We start from the raw sequence: 18606 nt of genomic DNA, 5'->3' as shown, positions 1-18606 counted from the left end.
CTAACTGCATAGTGCCATGTATTTTCTTTTGGAAGTAGAAAAACTCCTAAGGTGTAATTCATGAAGTAGAATAATGAAGAGTTTTACTTTATTACCAAATTTATTCTCATATTACATCATGAATAAACACTTTACTTCATTTGCTTTTGCACCGCCTCCTTTATAAACCACTTGGCTGGTCCAACACTATTTTAAGTGAAGTATTTTTTAGTTATATTATGAAATGATGATCTTCATGAAGTCTGACAGGTGCGGCTTCTCAAGGTGTTATGTATAACTTGACCTTATAATTAGTACAGAATTGTACAGATTAATGATCTGGGATGGATTATGACTTTATTTAGATTTGTGAAGAACTGAAGTAACTACAGAAAATTTCATTGAAATCAATGCTATAACTCTAAATGTGCAACCAAGAAAACAGTAATTTAGCTATAGTTCTTTTGCTTTGCACATTTAACTAGCATTTACAACTGTTCCAAAAACTGAATGGAGCAAATACTGAATTGTCTTGTTGTCTAGGATGTTCTCTTTTTTAAAAGGAGAAACTCAGAGATAACTTAAAGAATCATAACATGTTAACAATTTTCATTTTAAGCTATTACTGCACTGCCACACACGTGAAAAAAAATCATTTTTTCCGTGAAATTTAATACTGATTTATTTGGACACATCAGACCTACAGCCTTGGAATCATCTAGTTTTGAAACTAACTTTTATGCTTTACCATAATCATTTTGCTTTCTAAATAAAATGAGTTCTATTAACAAACTGGCTTGACACGTTTTCTATCCCTGTACCACATTAAGTGACATTTTGGAATTAAACCAACAAAGCCTTATGAAATATTTTCAGTATTGTGAACAAGCCACTGGATTTAAATTGGAAAAACAATTGCTGTCTGAACACCAGAAAGTACCAAGAGCACAAATAACTGACAGAAACTAGTAGCAAATTAGAAAAACAAGGACTGTGTAAAAATCCGAACAATTTTAAGAGGTTATTGGGCTATTTTGTGTATTCAATAAGAGTAGATATAAATCAGCTCAGTCACAAGTGATATAGTTCTGCATATATTTCTCATCTTGATTATAAATCTTAAAAGTTAAGATTTTATCTGTAAAAAAAAAAACCCAAACATTTTAAACCAGCTTAGCCTAAAGAAGCTTTTTTTTGATTGCCTAATTTAACTGCATAAGAATAGTAAATCTTATAGTTGGTCTCTGTAAACCTCACAGCTGGAACATTCTAACTACTTTGTAGTTTCCAGTGATCAAAGTAAGTTACTTGATATATCAAACTAAGAATTTCATAATGGAAATAATGCAACACCAGGGGGTGCAGTTATCATGAAATAATTACACTCCTGGGAGATTACAGACAAGGCTGTACCCCAGGGGTGTGATTATCCCATGATAACCATGTCCGCCGAAATTGCCTTATTGCAAAAATAATCTCTGTTCACTGGTGAGATATTATTCAATGTGAGTATTTTTTAAATGGTAAGATCATTTTTTTTTTGCCTGAATCACCAACTGGATTAGTAAAATGCTCTCTACTCCTTGGTTTGTTTCATACCCCCAACTTTCTGGACTTTTTATTATTTTGCTGTTTACTGCAGCGTTGCATGTTGAGAAATACCAGCTTCCTCCCTCAAACACAGGGCTCTCATTAGCAGCATACATGTACTTTAAATTTGCATAGGCCAGTGGTGTTCAACTTCTCCAGCCCCGTGGGCTAGATGAATGGCACAGGTCCAATCTGTAAGTCAGATCCAGAGCACAGAGCCATGTTGTCTGGCCCAGAGGGCTACAATTTGGAAGTCACAGCATTAAATTGCTGTGGCTCTGGGAGCCGGGGCAATTAATGCTGCCACTGCTTACCACCATGCTGCCAGATTTCTGAATGGTGGGTAACTCCATGGATTAGAGGGCACAGCTCTGTGGGCTGGCTCTGGCCTACAAGCTGGATCTTGGACACCCCTGGTATAGGTCAATTTTACTGCAATTCCACCTTGGGAATCCCTAGTGCAGTGGTTTTTAACCTTTTTAACCTCAAGGCATCCTTCCATAACTTTTCTGAATTAAGCAGCACCCTATTTCAAATACTAATTTATTCATTATGGTACTTCCCTCCTTGCAGAGGCCAGGGGGAGCCAGAGCCTGAGCCTGCCCATATCTGCCTTCCTCCTCATACCTCACTTACCTCTTCACACTTCCTGTGACACCCTTCAAAGAATCTTACAGGACCCCAGGGTGCCCTAACACCCTAGTTGAGAATAACTGCTCTACTGAAATCAGTGTTGGTCAGTACACAAAATGATATGGTACTGAATCCTATAGGAAGGTATTTCCACATCATCTCCTTAACATGCCACCACTCAAACTTTTGATTGATTACCTATTAAAAATTATTACACATGTTGTAGTGGCAGTAATTATTGTTTTTCAATTGCAGCTTCATATTTAGCACTGAGTACTCGACACAAAGCAAAGAAAAGCCAATGTTCTAAAGACTGTTTTTCGTAACTGACAAACTTAATACAAGCAATTAAGAGTCAAGTACGTTGTTCTCAACCATCTGAAAAACAAAGCACACAGAACTGTTTTTTTTAAAAAGGACCTTCTAATAGTAGGCTAACCAAGAAGACTGTCAAGAAAATATCAGAAATCACTGAAATGAGTGAAAATTTTGCCTAGCAGCAGATCATCATAATGTAAAGCAAATATTCATGATTCTACTCACCCCTTTAGTCTCTTCAGCACAATTGATATAGCATCTCAGCCTCCACTAAACAAACAGCTTTTGCATTAACCATAAATAGTACTGGCTTTCAAACAGACTTAGGTTTCTTAGTCACCTATATACTTAAAAAAAATACCCTTAGACTCACCAGATTTAAAACTACCATTTCAAACTACATGTTATGTAAAACAAAACAGGCAGTCCTCTAATAACATCCAATCGCATCTTAATAGGGTTAGCTAATAAATTCCTCTTTTTGTTTCCTGATTATGACAAAACAGAATGTTCACAATCTCTCTGAAGTTAGGCAAGTCCCCTCTCTTCTTCCATGCACTAAAGATTTGTTAGTAGCATAATTGCTGCCACCTTATTTGCCAGACTAGGCTTGGAAAGAAAATGTTTGTTCTACATTTAGTATAACATTCCCTTAAAGACTTTGGAATTTTGTTACAATGCAACTGATTCCAAATATAGCTGGAGACAGAAGGCAATATGATTTTTACATGGTTCCCTATCATGTAGATACAACATGTTTCAACCCTTCTTTTAAACAGTCTGCAATTACATTTTTAACACTCTTATTGTATTTTGTAGACAGGACAGCCTAAGTGTTTGTGTAAGTGTAGGGAATAGGCAATGAGCAAGGTAAGTCATTCCTTGTCGTCTATGAGCTAAATGTGTTACTACCCACCGGTGCTAACATAGCTAGAAATGCAGCTTTTTACTCATGAGACAACGAGTCCTAGTTGCAAAATCATACCATTAGTTACTGAAAAACTTGAGATTCATTACCAACCATTACAGCATTCATGTAGTCTAGCTTCAACATTGTATTAATGAGTGGTATATATCAGGAGCAGTTTATCTAAGTCAGCAGTTCCCAGTCTGTGGTACAGATACCACTAGTGGTATGCAGACTACCTGTCAGTGGTACGCGTTAACAGATTTATTACGACTTTATATGATAAAAATTGCTGGTGGTACTGAAGGTTGAACTGTACAAATCGCTGGTGGTAAGGTTGTATTGTTTTAAATTGGTGGTATGCAATCTGTCAGAGTTTGGGAACCTCTGATCTAAGTGAAAAATTCATCTAAAATTACTAAAAGTGTTCAACATGACAGACTATGATAAGAAGTAAACAATATCAGTCAAGGAGGACAGTGTAAGTAGGGAGAAGGAATGTAGGAACATTGTTAAAATTCTACTGGCACAAAATTATCTTATTTATTAATCCTGACTTATAATTATAATTATAGGACTCTATTTAAATCAATGGGTTTACACTGACATAAACCAACTAGGGAGGGGATGTGTAATGATTGTATAACAACTCAAAAATAAAGTCTTAGTGTTGTATACTGTGTAGGAGAGTGTGTATGGTGGGTTGTGGGGGGTACATATGTGGGGGGGGTTGTGGGGGTAGGGTATGGGTATGTGGCATTTGTGGGGTTTGAGGGGGACTGGGGGGGCTGTGGGGGCACCTCTACACTCTCCCCACAGTGTGTAGCTCCCAACAGAAGCAGCAGCAGGTGGGGGTGCCTGGTGGTGTGCGGCTCTGGCCAGCGAGAAGCATAGCCCAGCTGAGCTGCTTCTATTTCCAAGGTTCCCCACCTCACGTGTACAACTTCCACACTTGCACATCACCAGAGGGAAGCTCCACACGTTGGAGCGACTGTCTTCACTGCTCCCTGCCATGCAGGTCCTGGGACTCTGCTGGAAGTGGAGAGGAGCCCCGGCCCCAGCTTTCCCATGTAGTACCGGGACCTGTGCAGCAGGGAGTGGTGAAGGCAGCTGGCTCCAGCGTGTTGAGCTGCTCTCCACTGGCATGTGAACGTGGAAACTGAATGTGCCCTGTGGGAAGCCCTGGTGATAGTGGCGGCCTGGCAGGGCTGTGCTCTTTGGCCTCATGTGCAGTGCTGGCCAGAGTTGGCCACAAGCACCCCTGCCTACTGCTACCATCAACTCAGGTTGTGTGCCATGGGTAGGAGCAGGGGGGTGCCCACACCTTCTCACTGTCCCCCACACCCACAACCTGCCCACCCAAGCTCTGTGCTGCTGCCACCCCCCCGGGCACAGGCTTCACGCTGCTGCCAGCCCCATGGTCCATGCTCCCACCCAGCTGCAGCTCCTCTGCTGACCCTGCCCCCATTGCTTCCTACCTGCTGCCCAGAGCAAGTGAGATGCGGATGAAGCGTAGCAGATCCCCTGGCAGCTGCAGTGGCAACAGCAGCAGCCATGCTCAGAAGTTGTGCGCTGGCTGGGCTGGGCCCTTCTGTCCACAAGGGTGGAAGTGAGGTGCAATAGGGTATGTTGGGGTGTGTACAGTGGGCGCTTTGTGAGCAGAAGGGCTTGGCGGAGTACAATTAGTTGGTGGGTGCCACAGGCCAGAAGAAAGTGTTTGGCAGGCCAAATCCAGCCCGCAGACCTTATTTTGCCTGCCCCTGTTGTTAGCCCTTGAATAGAGGCTTAGGATAATTGCCGTCAACTAGTAGGCTATTATTAGGATGGTACAATTTTCAACCAATGCCTAGTACTGTAGCAACTATGGATGAAAACACACCATTTCTTTAAATATTTTCTGATGTTTCACCCCACTGAACCATTTTCTGCCTTTTGGAACCAGTCCAGCTAGATACAGCAAGGGAGTGCGTATGCTAAGAGAGAACTCAACTCTATAGCTTCTCTCAGAACATTATCAAGGGTACCGACTGCAAAGATCTTAATGAACATCTGAACTGAAAATACAATTCATTCTATCACCATAACATTTTGTATGATCCAAAGTGGAACATCTCAGTATGAAGACTCCTTGTTTTGCTTTGTTTGTTTTTAGTACATGTCCCTTTCAGGGCATCTAGAGTCACTTACAGATTTTTCTATTATGATTGCAAAAAAGGGTTAAGATGTCACAATGTTGGTACAAATGACTTTTTTGACTGCTGAAAAAAAATTAGTCATCTTATTCATTTAAAATAAATTTAGTGCCATACCTATTAATGGAGAAAGGCCAAATAATATAAGTCAATATATAATTGAATGCTGAAAGCATATTTCTACTCAACAAGCAAGAAGGCAAAAAGAAATTATTAACTTGTGAATTATTTGCCTATTAGATCTATGAAGTGTCTAAATATTTAGATTCAGTCTGAATCAGTGTACCCTTACCTGTCCTTGCTCTCGGTTTCAGTCTGAATTGTGGCTGTATGATTTTGATGACTGATCATACTAACTTGTTTAATACAAACGTATCTTCTTTTACATCTGATGTAGGGAATCAGGCTGCTTCAGACCTAACTGCCCATGAAAAGGGACAGAGCAATGTCACCACAACATTCAAAAGATTTTTTTCAATCATTACTAATTGGATCTTTTGAATCTGAAATATGACTATCGTGATATTATAAAAAGAAACTGCATTTGAATGAAGAATCCTTGCTTATTTCATCTGTTTGAAGCAGGATGTAATCATACATCCCTAATTTAGAACTGAGAAACCTGTAACAAGTCTGGTTAGTATCTTTTCAAAACATTTAAAATACATTCTTAATGCCTACCTGAACCATCGTTGGAAACCGAACTTGCATTAATTCCAGAAAGACCAAACAAAGGACATTCTCGGTCAGTGTTTACATGGCCCCACTTGTGGCATTTAATACACCTCACGTTCCGCACCTAAAGAACAAAGAGTATTGATGGAACTGAGCTAACAAAGCTTCCTGTCTTCTTGTACAGTGCTGTCCAACTTCTGAGTGGCTGAAGGGGCCACCCACCACATAAACCAATCATCTCCTGTGCTGCCCCAGCTGTACCATCCTGGGCAGGCCATACCATGCAGGTCTCTTGTGTGTACAGACATGATGCGGTCCCCGTCCCAGACTTCCCAAGCCCTATGACCAGAGGGTTTTTTGGCTCCATGAGGTGCACTGTTCCTCTCCACCCCCAGGGGTGGAGGCGGGCAGTGGAGGTGGGGAGACAGGAACTGGAGGTGGGGAGAGCCTGGGGATTCTGGAGGCAGCAACAAGACAAACAAAGGGGGGAACAGTGCCTGGATCAGGAGCCGGGGGCCATGATTTAACTCCTCAGGAGTTGCATGTAGGCCCTAGCCCACCAGTTAGACACCAAGTACTGTTTTAGTACTTAGGCGCAAAGCTTATAAATTGATAGAGAGATGAGGAAAATTAAAAGTCCACATAAGTGTCCAGTGATTACACAAACATCTAACATATTCTTAAGATCCCCACAAAGGGAAATTTATGCAACTTGCCTGGATACCAAATGGTTGATCTCTGATATTCATGTCATCCTTAGCATATCTGTTACACACACACAGAAAGAAAGATTAAGTTTTCAAGACCAAATAACAAATAGAAATCAAATAACTAAGAAAAATATCATATCCATAACTACTACAAAAAGTGTAGTACAGAGGATGCAAGTCTATTTCAAAGCCATACATAAGTGTCAAATAGTAAAACTGATTTGCTGAAGTGTGAACCCAGAACTCGGACAAGAGACAAAACTAAGCTGACAGACTAAGTGATGTATTCCAACATTAGAAGCTTAACTGTGAAACTGTGATAGCGTAAGAGAAGTAGAAGGCAGTAAGATTAGCACTTAATAGATTAACCAAAGGAAAACCACCTTCCAGGAATAGTCCAGAAGAAAAAGCAAATAAAGAGAGGCCTGTATATTATCTCTAAGAACAGATTTCATACTTACTTTTCTCGCGGAGCTACTTTCTGCCATTCAAATTTGTATTCAGTCTCTCCCTCTTGCTGTAAAAACAACAAACACAGCAGTATGGAAAATCCCACATCACATTTCAAAAGTAAGTAAATAAAAAGTATTAAGAATTGACTTATTGAATTACCTCTTTCGTTTCTTGTTTGAATGTCAGAAAAATAGGAGGAAAAAACAACAAAGACTACATTAATCATACACTCAACAGATTGCTTATATATACTTTGAAAATTAAATATGAATGGTTTATAGAATAATATCACTACCTATTGTCAGGAAATACTTTACATTAAAAGATCAATTTAGTATACAACTAACCTCTTGTAAATCAATATTACAAATACTGAAAAATAACAAACATCTAATTATATAGCTGTGGCAAATATATACAGTATTCTTTCTTCCAACTTTATTCAGGAGTACTTCAGTGAAATCATATAGTTCTTCTGCAGTTTGTTTTTCAGTTCTACATTTATTGGTGGAAGCAAAGTATCAAAACCACCTGATGTGCCAATATCTAGGACCTTAATTTTGCTAATGTTCCAAAAACTTATATTTTACTACAGTGACTAGTTTATTTCAATAGGTAGTGTGTAAATGTTTGCAGGACTGCATTCTGTATTTGAAATAAATGTTTATAAAGGAACATTATTTAACAAAATGATATTTTTCATGCGAACACATTTCTTCTTAAATGGAAATTCCAAATATGTTATGAAGACTTGAAAGCCAGAAGTACCAATCCTGTAACTTAACAACATTGTTTGTTAAAGTATGGTTAAGGAATTTTTAGGGCAGGGGCAGACACAAAAGTTATTACAGGAGAAAAGGAGGCAGGGTTTTGCTATGTGTCAGCTGCTCTATAGTAAATGCCTATATTGCATTCCAGCCTCACAGTCTAGAGTTACCTCAGCTTATATTTCATCTAGCACTGGGCAAGAGCACTCACACTAGTAGTTTCTGTGGACTAGCAAAAGTATGGCAAATCACTGCCCCATTTTCCTTTGTGGTTACTAGTTTCTTGCCCATACTTTCAGAATAGGTTTTAAAAATATTTGTATTTCTGGATAACCATTTAGCTGCTCCCCCCAGGGGTTGCTACCTTAAGGATACAGCAGAACGTAAGTAAGTCTAACATAGTTTAAGACAACAATAAGATTTATAGTTAGCTAAGTGCTTTTTCTCTGCTACTCAATTATTCTGACACCATGTCAGGCTCTATGTTCATTGCTTAGTTTTGTGGCTCTGTATAAAAAAAAGCATTTCTCACTGAGAATAATCAGGAGATCAGGGAAAACTAGCTCCACAGGGAAAGAGAATATAGTGTCTACAAAATACCATCAGAAAAATTAGGAAAAACAAGACTTCCCATATTTTGACAGTAATTTAAAAAAGTAATTTTAATGCTAATAATAAAAATAGAAGTTATTATATTTGTGTCTGAAAAAAATTAAGTTGGCAGTGTTTTAAGAATTATTTTAAGAAGTCTTTAAGTTAAATAAGAGGTGTCAAACATACGGGCTGTAGGCCAGACCTAGCCCATGGAGCCCTATAATCTGGCCCCCAGTGCTGTCCCATTGACCCATTTGCTGCACTGGACTGGCCCTGTGCTACAACTGGATCTTAGGTACCGTTGCCACCCACAGCTTTCGTTGCAACTGGGTCCCAGGTGGTGCTGCCACTTCTGGTGCCCACTTGGGCCAGCATCCCAAACCAGCCTGGGTGGGTGCTGCATGTGCTGGATCAAACATGTAAGTGGGGGTATCTATATGGCTGATCTCACTCATGGACCAGCCTTGTGCCAATCATCTGGCTGTAGGGGACAGATGAATTCAACACCCCTGACTTTAATTATATTTTATTATAATAACTCTAAAACATGCTTAAAAATAAAAAAAAAATCCCACTGATTTCCAAAAATCTGTATCGTGGATTCAGATTTTTTCTGTTCAAAGTTTCCAGATAAGACCAACCCACTGAAAGCTTATTTCGTAAACGTTTCATAGTAGCTAGGGTCAGCAGGGACCTGAACAGATCATCTAGCCTGTCCTGCTGCCCTCTCACCAAGCAGGTGGCCCTCCTCTGAACCCTCTCCAGGCTGGCCACATCCTTTTCAAAGCGCAGCACCCAGTACTGGACAGAGTACTCCAACTGCGGCCTGACCAAAGTTGCATAGAGGGGGAGAATCACCTCTCTGGACCGGCTTGAGATGCACCTTTGGATGCATGACAAGGTATGGCTGGCCTTGCTGGCTGCGGTCTGGCATTGGCGGCTTATGTTCATCTTGGAGTCAATAATGACTTCAAGATCCCTTTCCGCCTCTGTGCTTTCAAGGAAGGAACTCCCCAGCCTGTATGTATGCTGTGGATTCTGTCTCCCAAGGTGCAGCACCCTGCATTTGTCTACGCTGAACCCCATCCTATTCTCGTCTGCCCACTTTTATAGCCTGTCTAAATCTGTCTGCAGCCTCTCTCCCTTTACATGTGTCCACCTTGCCTCACATCTTAAGTGTCATCAGCAAACTTGGACAGCGTGCTTTCCACCCCCTTGTCCAAGTCGCTGATGAAGATGTTAAACAGTACGGGCCCAAGGACCGAGCCCTGGGGTACCCCACTGCTCACATCTTGCCAGGTTGAGTACACCTGTCCACTGTGCAGGCATCAATGCCACAGTTGCTTAATTTATTGATGAGGATGGGATTTAAACTTGCATATTGCATTGTAATTTCTTTTTTGTTCTCCCCTACCGCTGCTACCTTATTCATGCCACCCATTAACTTTTAATAATGCACAACATATAAAAAAAAATACTAGTAGTTTTTTAGACTTCAAAGCACTGCAATAAGTAAGGTAGCCCAATACTTCATAATATAAGCAAATTAATGGAAGGTGCCTAACTTCACCAAACTAACTGCGCAGATGGAAGTTTTCTAGGTGTCGGCATCAGACTGAAAGTTGTTTGGAACCTTTTATATTTTTCAGACATGTTCAAGAATCATATTAGGGTTAAATGAGGGTCTACCTTCCCTAATTTTTTGAGTTCTAGCATGCCTTAAAGCAGAAGCTTAAGACTCAGCAGAAGGGCTACCCTTGTGTCAAGATGTCTCTTCTCGTGGCTGTGAAACTTTTTTATTTTTCTCTTCCCACAGGGAAACTGTTCCCTAATTTCTTCTTGATCCAAGATATTTTAAAAAAAAAAAGAGTAGTATGCGATTATGTCGTTAAGAATTGAATACATACAGCATACACACAGTGGAATGAGGGAGTTAAATTGCGATTACACAGGAAACTTTTAATCAGGCATTTCCTAGTTTGACTGCCTATGACTTTGCAACCTCAATTTTTTTAAAGAAGTTGTGTATAAAATTCTTTTTTTCTTGTTAGCTGTAACAAAAGAATGAATCAGAAGTACCTTTCTTTGCTCCAGGTGGGGCCTCATACATGAAGTTAAGACCATTTTTCACACGCTCGTCACCCATAAGCAATCTAAAAATTAAATGGATTTTAGGACACAGGATATGAAATATCCACATTTTAAAAATAACTCTTTGGAGGAATAATGTAAAACACATGAAAGAGATTCACAAAGGAATTGTGACATTTCACAATTTCTTGTCTGTTAATTTTAATACAATGGGTTAAATATCAAAAGAATGTAGACACTAATCAAAGACTTTGCAGACAATGCTGCACAGCATAACGAATGTTTTAAGTCAATTCTGTGTTAACTGCACTGTGCAAAACAGATTATGCACAATGGAAATGTAGAACCATGTAAGGTTACCTGTTACCCCAAGCAGAGAATGTAGTATGGCACTTACTCAAATACACAAGGAATATTGGAAGAGCAAGTAGGAGAAAAAAAGAAAGTTCATAAAATACGCTCGTGACCCCTCAGGCAGACTCAAATTAGCAAATCACTGTCCCAAAGGAATGAGAACTCTTTTCCGCTAAGGGGAAATTTAAGAGCTGGTACAGGAGATGCTTCAAAACATCTGAGGGTAAGCTGCCCCCTTCTGTACATCGCTACATATCGGTAGTGGCCAACCTTTTTGGTAGATATGCCACAAACTAACCCCACATCCTCAAGTGCCACTCTGATTCCTTTCCCATACCCAATCTGCCCCCTGCCCTGTGCTCTCTGCTCTGCTTTCTGCTCCCTACCCTATCTGCTACTTGTGGCATCCCTGCTGCCGGTTGGCCAACCCAGCTATATACAAGGAAAGGGAAAGCTACAGTTTTGTTGGTTTTTGTTTTTACTTCTTTTTAGTCCTCACCTATTATCATAAGATTCTTGTTCTTTAAGATACTGTTGCATTAGCTCTTCTTGTTTCTTCTTATCATAAGATATTTTCTGTTCTGCCATCCATACCTATATAAAAACACACAAACTAGTTAATTGCACTTTCTTTATAAAAATAAAACATTACTGCACATAAAATTACTTTAGAATCAATATACTTTTTGATAACATGTTTAGAATTATGTTTTTACCGAGTCACCACTTATGCAAAAGAAAAAGGATAACCATAATAAATCACATCTGGAAAAATAACGTCAATGCGTGCTTTGTCTGTAGAACAAACGAATGTTATGTTACAAATATTAAGTAAGTGTGATGCAATTCCAAAGACATTTTTTCCTGCTTGTGTATATACAATTAAAATTAAAACATGTATTGCAATGGGATAAGACTTATGGAATTCTAACCAGCAGGATTCCAGTAAGCTAATAAGAGGAAATCAATAGTATGCAAGGGTATTAAGCAGAGGTAATATCATCATTCAACATCAGCTTGTTTTCCTCTATTGAGATGAAACAGAAATGATAAAAATGGATTTGTCAATTATATTACACCCCTCTCAGAACATGGCAACAGCAGGAAGTAAGGTGATATGGGCTGTGAGAAGCAGCTAGAGGTATGAATCTCAGCAGGGTAGGAAAATAAATCCGTCCCAAAAAACCATGCCACAACATCCTTGTGGGTCACAACAGCAGCCTGAAGAGCAGAATGAACCAAGAGGTGGAGGGCTGGCTGTAAGCAAAGCTTTGATGGCTTAAGAACTTGTAAGTTACTTAACCCCCCCTTGCCCACAGGGAGACAAAAAATGCTTCCGTGCACTCTTTCACAAATGGGTATGTGCAATGCTGAGCTCAGTGCAATTAGAAGGCAAGCCAGTCACTGGTTTGGCTTGATGCTACACTTTGATCTGAGTACCTGTTACTAGGCAGGTACAAAACAGGCCATATTGGATTCAAATTCAGCCCGAATCAGGGAACAGTGATTCAGTTAGTTGATTTGGATGACTGTCCCCAATTCGATTCAGCCAAATCTGAAGACTGATGCCGATTCGGAGAATCAGCAATTTGGCCATAGACACAGCTTTAAATATTTTTTCTACACACCTCAAGGTACGAGGCAGCTCATGAACGCTGAGAAGCTGGGGAGGACGGACCGTCTCACAGGAGTACAGGGGGTCCCCAGCACGCTTGGCCGAAGACCCAGAAGTAGACCAGAAGCACTTTCAGTCCACTTCTGGGTCTGCTGGGGAGTGTGCTGGGAGGCTTCCCTCTCGACCCCCTGGCTCAGTGACTCGTGCCTCCTGGGACTGAGGGGGCACCTGGGATCCCTCCCAAGGCTGGCTGCCTAATAGAGGGTGCAGGAGACACCCCCTGTGCACTCCCTGGTGGACCCCAGAAATGGACTGGAAGTACTTATGGTCCACTTCTGGGTATGTCACCAAGAACGCTGAGGAGCCCCCTGCACTCCTATGAGACACTCCATCCACCCCAGCATCACAGCATTCATGAGCCATGCCTGGTATCTCAAGGTATGTAGAAAAAACATTTCAGCCATAGACACAGCTTTAATTGCCAATTCTCTGAAGCAGCATTAAATCTTCAGATTCAGCTGAATGGAATTGGGGATAGTCATCCGAATCAACTATCTGAACCACTGTCCCCCGATTTGGGCCGAATCCAAATCCAAATTGAATAAGCCCATTTTGCACACCCCTATCAAGCAGACATTTTTCTTATATTCATTTCAGCCAATGAACCCTTTGCAGGGTCAACCTTTTTATTTAGCCAGTGTAATTTCCTATCTTGTGATTGTAAATTTTAGCAAACAGTAGTCTCATTTAATATTGGTATTACATGCTATCCTTTGGGCTGTTAATTTCACATATAATATATTCATCATATATTGATTTTTATGTGCAAATTTAATCTCACAGAAAAATACTGACCACTCTCCTTACAGTATGTATTATGCCGCAGTGAAAATGCAGTTATGTCAGAGTCACTTGTTGAAAAAAAATACAGAAAGCACAGTCAAAACTGAATTGAAGTTACAGAGGCTTGACCCTAACTATAGGAGCATGCGGACAAGAACAATTCCATTGTAACAACTTATACTGGCATAATTCCACAAGAAACTAACAGTTATGTCTGTCCACAATGGAGTTATTCCAAAACAGCTATTCAGGAATAGGTATTCTTAATAACTGAGTGTGGGGATACTTGTATATTAAGTTATAACAGAAAAATGGCACTTGCTTTAGAATAAGAGCACATAAATAGGAAGTTCTGGAATTGTATTACTGCATTTTAACTGAACCAGGCATAATTTTCTACACAGATATGATCCACGTGAAAAATCCGTCTTGGGCAGAAGCTTGAAGAGCGTTACTGGCCTGTGATAAGTTGGATAACTGTGTTAAAGTATTAAAATAAAAAGGACAACATACTTCCTTCCTGCACTAATCTAATAATCTCCATTTTGAAAAGTTAGAAAATATCATTTCCCCACTTCTGGTCTTTTATAGGGTGCTATCTATTACTTACAGTGCCCACAACCATGATTTGGACCTCCCAGTACAGGCTGAAACCTGTAACCTACAAAAACGTAGGTATGTCAATGGCTGCAACATCCAGCAGTAGCATGCTGTTATGCTAGGAAATTTGCTATTTTTTAGATTTGCTTTGCCAACAGAAAACAAAGCTGAGGACTATGTGCAGAGTGTGCTGATGCTGATAAATGGGCTTGCTTAGGGAGTCATGAAGGAATCACAATTCTTTGAATAAACCTTCCTGCAAGCCCTAGTGTCTCTTCCCACCTCCCCAACCTGGCTGCTCTCCTGGTCTGACCCCAGCTCTTCAGCCGGAAAGTGTCCCCCTGCCACTGCCACTTCTAAGCATTATTGTTGTCTGCGTTACATCCAGAAATGCTCCAAGCTGGGCCTTCCACAGCTAGGACAGCTCTGCAGCTCAGGTTCAGTCAGGCCTGTGCATGCCCCTGGAGGAGGGCCAGGTCATGACCCACACCCTCCCCACCAGGGCAAGTTTGAGCTGCTAGAAAGAGAGTTATGACCCCGGGAACAGCTAGCGGGGAGGGGAGGAGGGATCGGTTCCTCCTGGGGGGCCAGGAGGGCTCAGCCTCCCCTTGCCCCTAGGGTGCCCGTGCGGGGGGGAGAGGTCTAGCGGGTCACACTCCGGCAAGCAGGCAGTCTGTCCCTCTCCCACTCTTTGGTCCCTTAGGAGCCCAGGGAGGCAGGGAGGGACCCGTCGGTCCTGCCCGGGGGGCCACGGGGTATCTATCTCTGGCGAGGTGGGGCCCGGGGGAGGGGGAGGCGTGTGTCCGCCCGCACCGTCCTCACCTTCTTGATATTGGACTTGGAGGCCGGGTGAAAATCCTTCTTACACATGAAGTTGGCGAACGACTTCCCCATGATGATGGCGGCGGCGGCGGCGAGCTGCGGCTACGGCTACGCCTACGGCTAAGGGCGCCGCTACCCCGAGCCCGGCCGCGTCCGTGCGTCCCTCCCGTCCGGCCTTGCGCCCCGCTTCCGGCGCGGGGGCGGGGCTTCCGGCAAGGGCAGGGCCCCGTGACCCGGCGGCCCCGCCCCGTGACCCCCGGCCGGGCAGGGTCAGAGCCATGGCCACGGTGGCAGGCTCGGGCGAGCCGCGTTCCTGCGACACGTTCGTGGCGCTGCCACCCGCCACCGCCGGCGCCCGCCTCATCTTCGGCAAGAACTCGGACCGCGAGGCCGGCGAGGTGCAGGAGGTGCTGCACTGCCCCGCTGCCCGCCATGCACCGCTCGCCCGCCTCCAGGTACCGCCCCGCCCCGTCCCGTCCGCTCGCTAACAGCACTAGCGGCTTAGGCGGGACTGCCCGGGGGGGCGAGGGGAGGCAGAGCCCAGCCAGCGGGAACCCGCGCCCGGGACGCTGCCCTCCAAGCAGGGCGGGAGCCGCGGGCGGGCAGGTGGGGGCTGCAGCCACAGGGAAGCTGTGAGGCCCCCGGGCCTGTGCTTGTCCCTGCTACAGTGCACCTACATCGAGATCGAGCAGGCACCCCTCACGCATGCCGTGGTCCTGAGCCGCCCGGCCTGGCTGTGGGGGGCTGAAATGGGAGCCAACGAGCATGGGGTCTGCATCGGGAATGAAGCCGTGTGGGGGAGAGAAGAAATCCAAGACAAAGAAGCTCTCCTGGGCATGGACCTCGTCAGGTTGGTGGAGAGGCTGACAGTATTCACATGTGCGGAGTTAAACTCCAGGCATGCGGTCCAACTCAAATGCACAGTCAGTGCTTGGGTTGCTGCAGTTAAGGTAGAGTACTTTTTATAGCCACTGGCACAGTAGGTATCACCTGAGACTTTGTTTTGACTCTTCCCTCCCCCCCACAGCTAGGTTGATCGGGGCAGTTCTGGGAAAGTCTGGAGGAGGTCTGGCCTCATGTCTGTCAAGTCATGATAAGCCAGTCTTACTATGTTGGCTCCCTGCTTCTGAAGACAAGGCTGCCTGTCCTGTTCATCTTCAGATACAAACATTTCTTGACACAGATACCTATCCCACAGACACTGACCTGTCACTGAGACTCTACAAAGGAAGGTCCTCAAGGAGTTTTGAGTGGCTTGGTACCCATCAAAATTCTAGCCACCAGTTGCACTGGAGGATTGGGGCCGTGGCCTTCTTAAGTCTGTTTCTGTCTCAACTGCCTGAATTACTCCCAATATTTTAGTTTCAGCCTTTGTCACAAGTCCCTGACTTTGAGACACAGAAAGACCACCTATTCTTGCCTAGTTCATTTGGCCAGAAAAACGTAATGAAGGTGTCTGACAGTCTCTGAGACTAGCATAACCCTCCTCAGTCCAGGCTGGGCAGGAAGTTAGTTCCATCCTGCTGCAATTTAGTGACTCTTAGCTGTCAGGTCTGGCAGCTTTTTCCTTCTGCCCAGTGAAGAGGTCTCCTCCCCCAAATATCACTGTTATTGTTCAGATCTAACTTGAATATTAAGGTTGAAAACAATTTTAAGGCTTATTATTACAAAATGAAACATCTTAATTTTGTTTTAGACTTGGACTTGAAAGAGCTGATACAGCTGAAAAGGCCCTTACTGTCATTGTTGACTTGCTAGAAAAATATGGACAGGGTGGAAACTGTATGGAGAGTCAAATGGCATTTACCTACCATAATAGCTTTTTGATAGCTGACAGAAAGGAGGCTTGGGTATTGGAGACTTCTGGAAAATACTGGGCGGCAGAAAAAATAGAAGGTATGGCACAAAAATGGTTCTTTAAAAGGGGCTTAAATGGATGGTGGGCGGGGGTGATGAAGGCCTTAACATACATAGTGCTATTTAGGATAGAAGGCTGATGAATTTGATACAGTAATAGGGAACATCAGAAAAAATTCAACGAGGAATTAACTGATAGATGGAGAATATGACTTTAATAAGTGTTATTTAAAAGGACTAAGAAGTTCAGTTTTTAAGACTGAAGAGGAAGGCTAGTGTCAGAATATAAAGAAACAGTGAACAAAGAATATGGGTGTGAAGATTAAAAGAATGAATCTTGGAGCTGCTTAAGGAAGCAACAGTATAATTTGTATATTGTCTGGATACTTGAGACAAAAGAAGGAGAAGTCAAAAATAAAAAGTTTTAAGAAGTTGCTAAATATATCATGTTTTCTAGTAAGCTTACCATAGACAAATAAGACACGAGAAGAAAATCAGTCCATAACGTACAAAAAAATACATTCTTTTCCCACTTACAAAACAGAAGGCGTGCGGAATATTTCCAACCAACTCTCCATAACCACCAAGATTGATCGGGAACACCCAGAAATGAGAGCATATGCAAAGAGCAAAGGCTGGTGGGATGGTGAAAAAGAATTTGATTTTGCTGCTGTGTATTCCTACGTAAATACAGCCAGAATGACTATGTCAAGGGGCAGATACTGTGAAGGTTATAAGCTACTGAATAAACACAAAGGTACGTATGTTTTTGTTGCTATCTGACTCAAGATAATGGCAACATATATTTATGTTAAAATCTGTGTGCTTTTAAATCAAATCTGATTAATATATTTGCTATGGGAAATAAATACATGCAATTGATTATAAGTGACTTGAAAATGATGGAGTGATAATATTTTTAAAAATCAGTCTAGTTTGTTTTTAAGCTTTTTAATTGTTTTTGCCATTTTGGGGTTAGAGAAAACAGGTACACAAAAACATACAAAGCTGCAGTTACACCTAGAGGTTAAGCCAAGTCAAGTCAGGGTCTCGTTGTATCTTCCACAATGATTTGTACTGATGGGCCACTTACCAACCACCTACTTTATGAGAAAATAAAGAAGTAGACTTACTTCAATTCACAGCTACACAGATAAGACTCTGTAGAACTTTGTAGCAGAGAATATAGATTTAGATAGTGTCTAAAACAAGAAACCCATTGAGTGCTGTATTCATATAAATATTATCATATTTTTTCACATACAGCATGCTTCCAAATAAGGGATACACCTTGCTTTTGGAAGGCAAAAGAAGGTAGAAAAAAAAGATTTTTCCAGAGTTATGGTTTTCTGTGATAGAGTAAATCCTCCTGGAAACAGAGGCTGTGTCCAGACAAGCATGGCCATGAGGTATGTGGCTCCACAGACCCATCTGCCATGACACACACCACATATTCAGATGCTCTCCATGTTGCAAGGGGAGAGGTTTTAATGATTTCTTTGGTTCCGTCTTCCTAAGAAGGGACCAGAACAGCCACCTCCCTGCTGGGCCCCCCTCGGGCCCCGGGGGAGGCACACCTGGGCCACGGGTTAGCGAGGATTTAGTT

General features: G+C 42.3%; 2 protein-coding genes across 2 annotated transcripts in view; one reads left to right on the top strand and one right to left on the bottom strand.

Moving 5' to 3' along the window:
- Nucleotides 1-15338, bottom strand: part of CIR1 (corepressor interacting with RBPJ, 1) — a 36322-nt gene extending 20984 nt beyond the window's left edge. The window contains exons 1-7 of the mRNA XM_019553675.1: nucleotides 15144-15338; nucleotides 11763-11857; nucleotides 10898-10971; nucleotides 7617-7627; nucleotides 7466-7521; nucleotides 7011-7059; nucleotides 6301-6418 (exon numbers count right to left, since the gene is read on the bottom strand). Of these exons, the coding sequence (XP_019409220.1) occupies nucleotides 6301-6418; nucleotides 7011-7059; nucleotides 7466-7521; nucleotides 7617-7627; nucleotides 10898-10971; nucleotides 11763-11857; nucleotides 15144-15215 (475 nt within the window). The 5' untranslated portion in view covers nucleotides 15216-15338. The remainder of the gene's footprint in view (nucleotides 1-6300; nucleotides 6419-7010; nucleotides 7060-7465; nucleotides 7522-7616; nucleotides 7628-10897; nucleotides 10972-11762; nucleotides 11858-15143) is intronic.
- Nucleotides 15339-15399: 61 nt separating this feature from the next.
- The window catches only part of SCRN3 (secernin 3), a 10527-nt gene continuing 7320 nt past the window's right edge, over nucleotides 15400-18606 (top strand). Inside the window, exons 1-4 of the mRNA XM_019553676.1 lie at nucleotides 15400-15598; nucleotides 15812-15993; nucleotides 16840-17039; nucleotides 17545-17757. Coding sequence (XP_019409221.1) covers nucleotides 15422-15598; nucleotides 15812-15993; nucleotides 16840-17039; nucleotides 17545-17757 — 772 coding nt within the window. The 5' untranslated portion in view covers nucleotides 15400-15421. The remainder of the gene's footprint in view (nucleotides 15599-15811; nucleotides 15994-16839; nucleotides 17040-17544; nucleotides 17758-18606) is intronic.

Source organism: Crocodylus porosus, unplaced genomic scaffold, assembly GCF_001723895.1.
Source record: "Crocodylus porosus isolate Cpor-Errol unplaced genomic scaffold, CroPor_comp1, whole genome shotgun sequence".
Lineage (NCBI taxonomy): Eukaryota > Metazoa > Chordata > Crocodylia > Crocodylidae > Crocodylus > Crocodylus porosus.
Note: the sequence above shows the minus strand (reverse complement) of the source record. Positions and strands in the feature narration are given on the sequence as shown.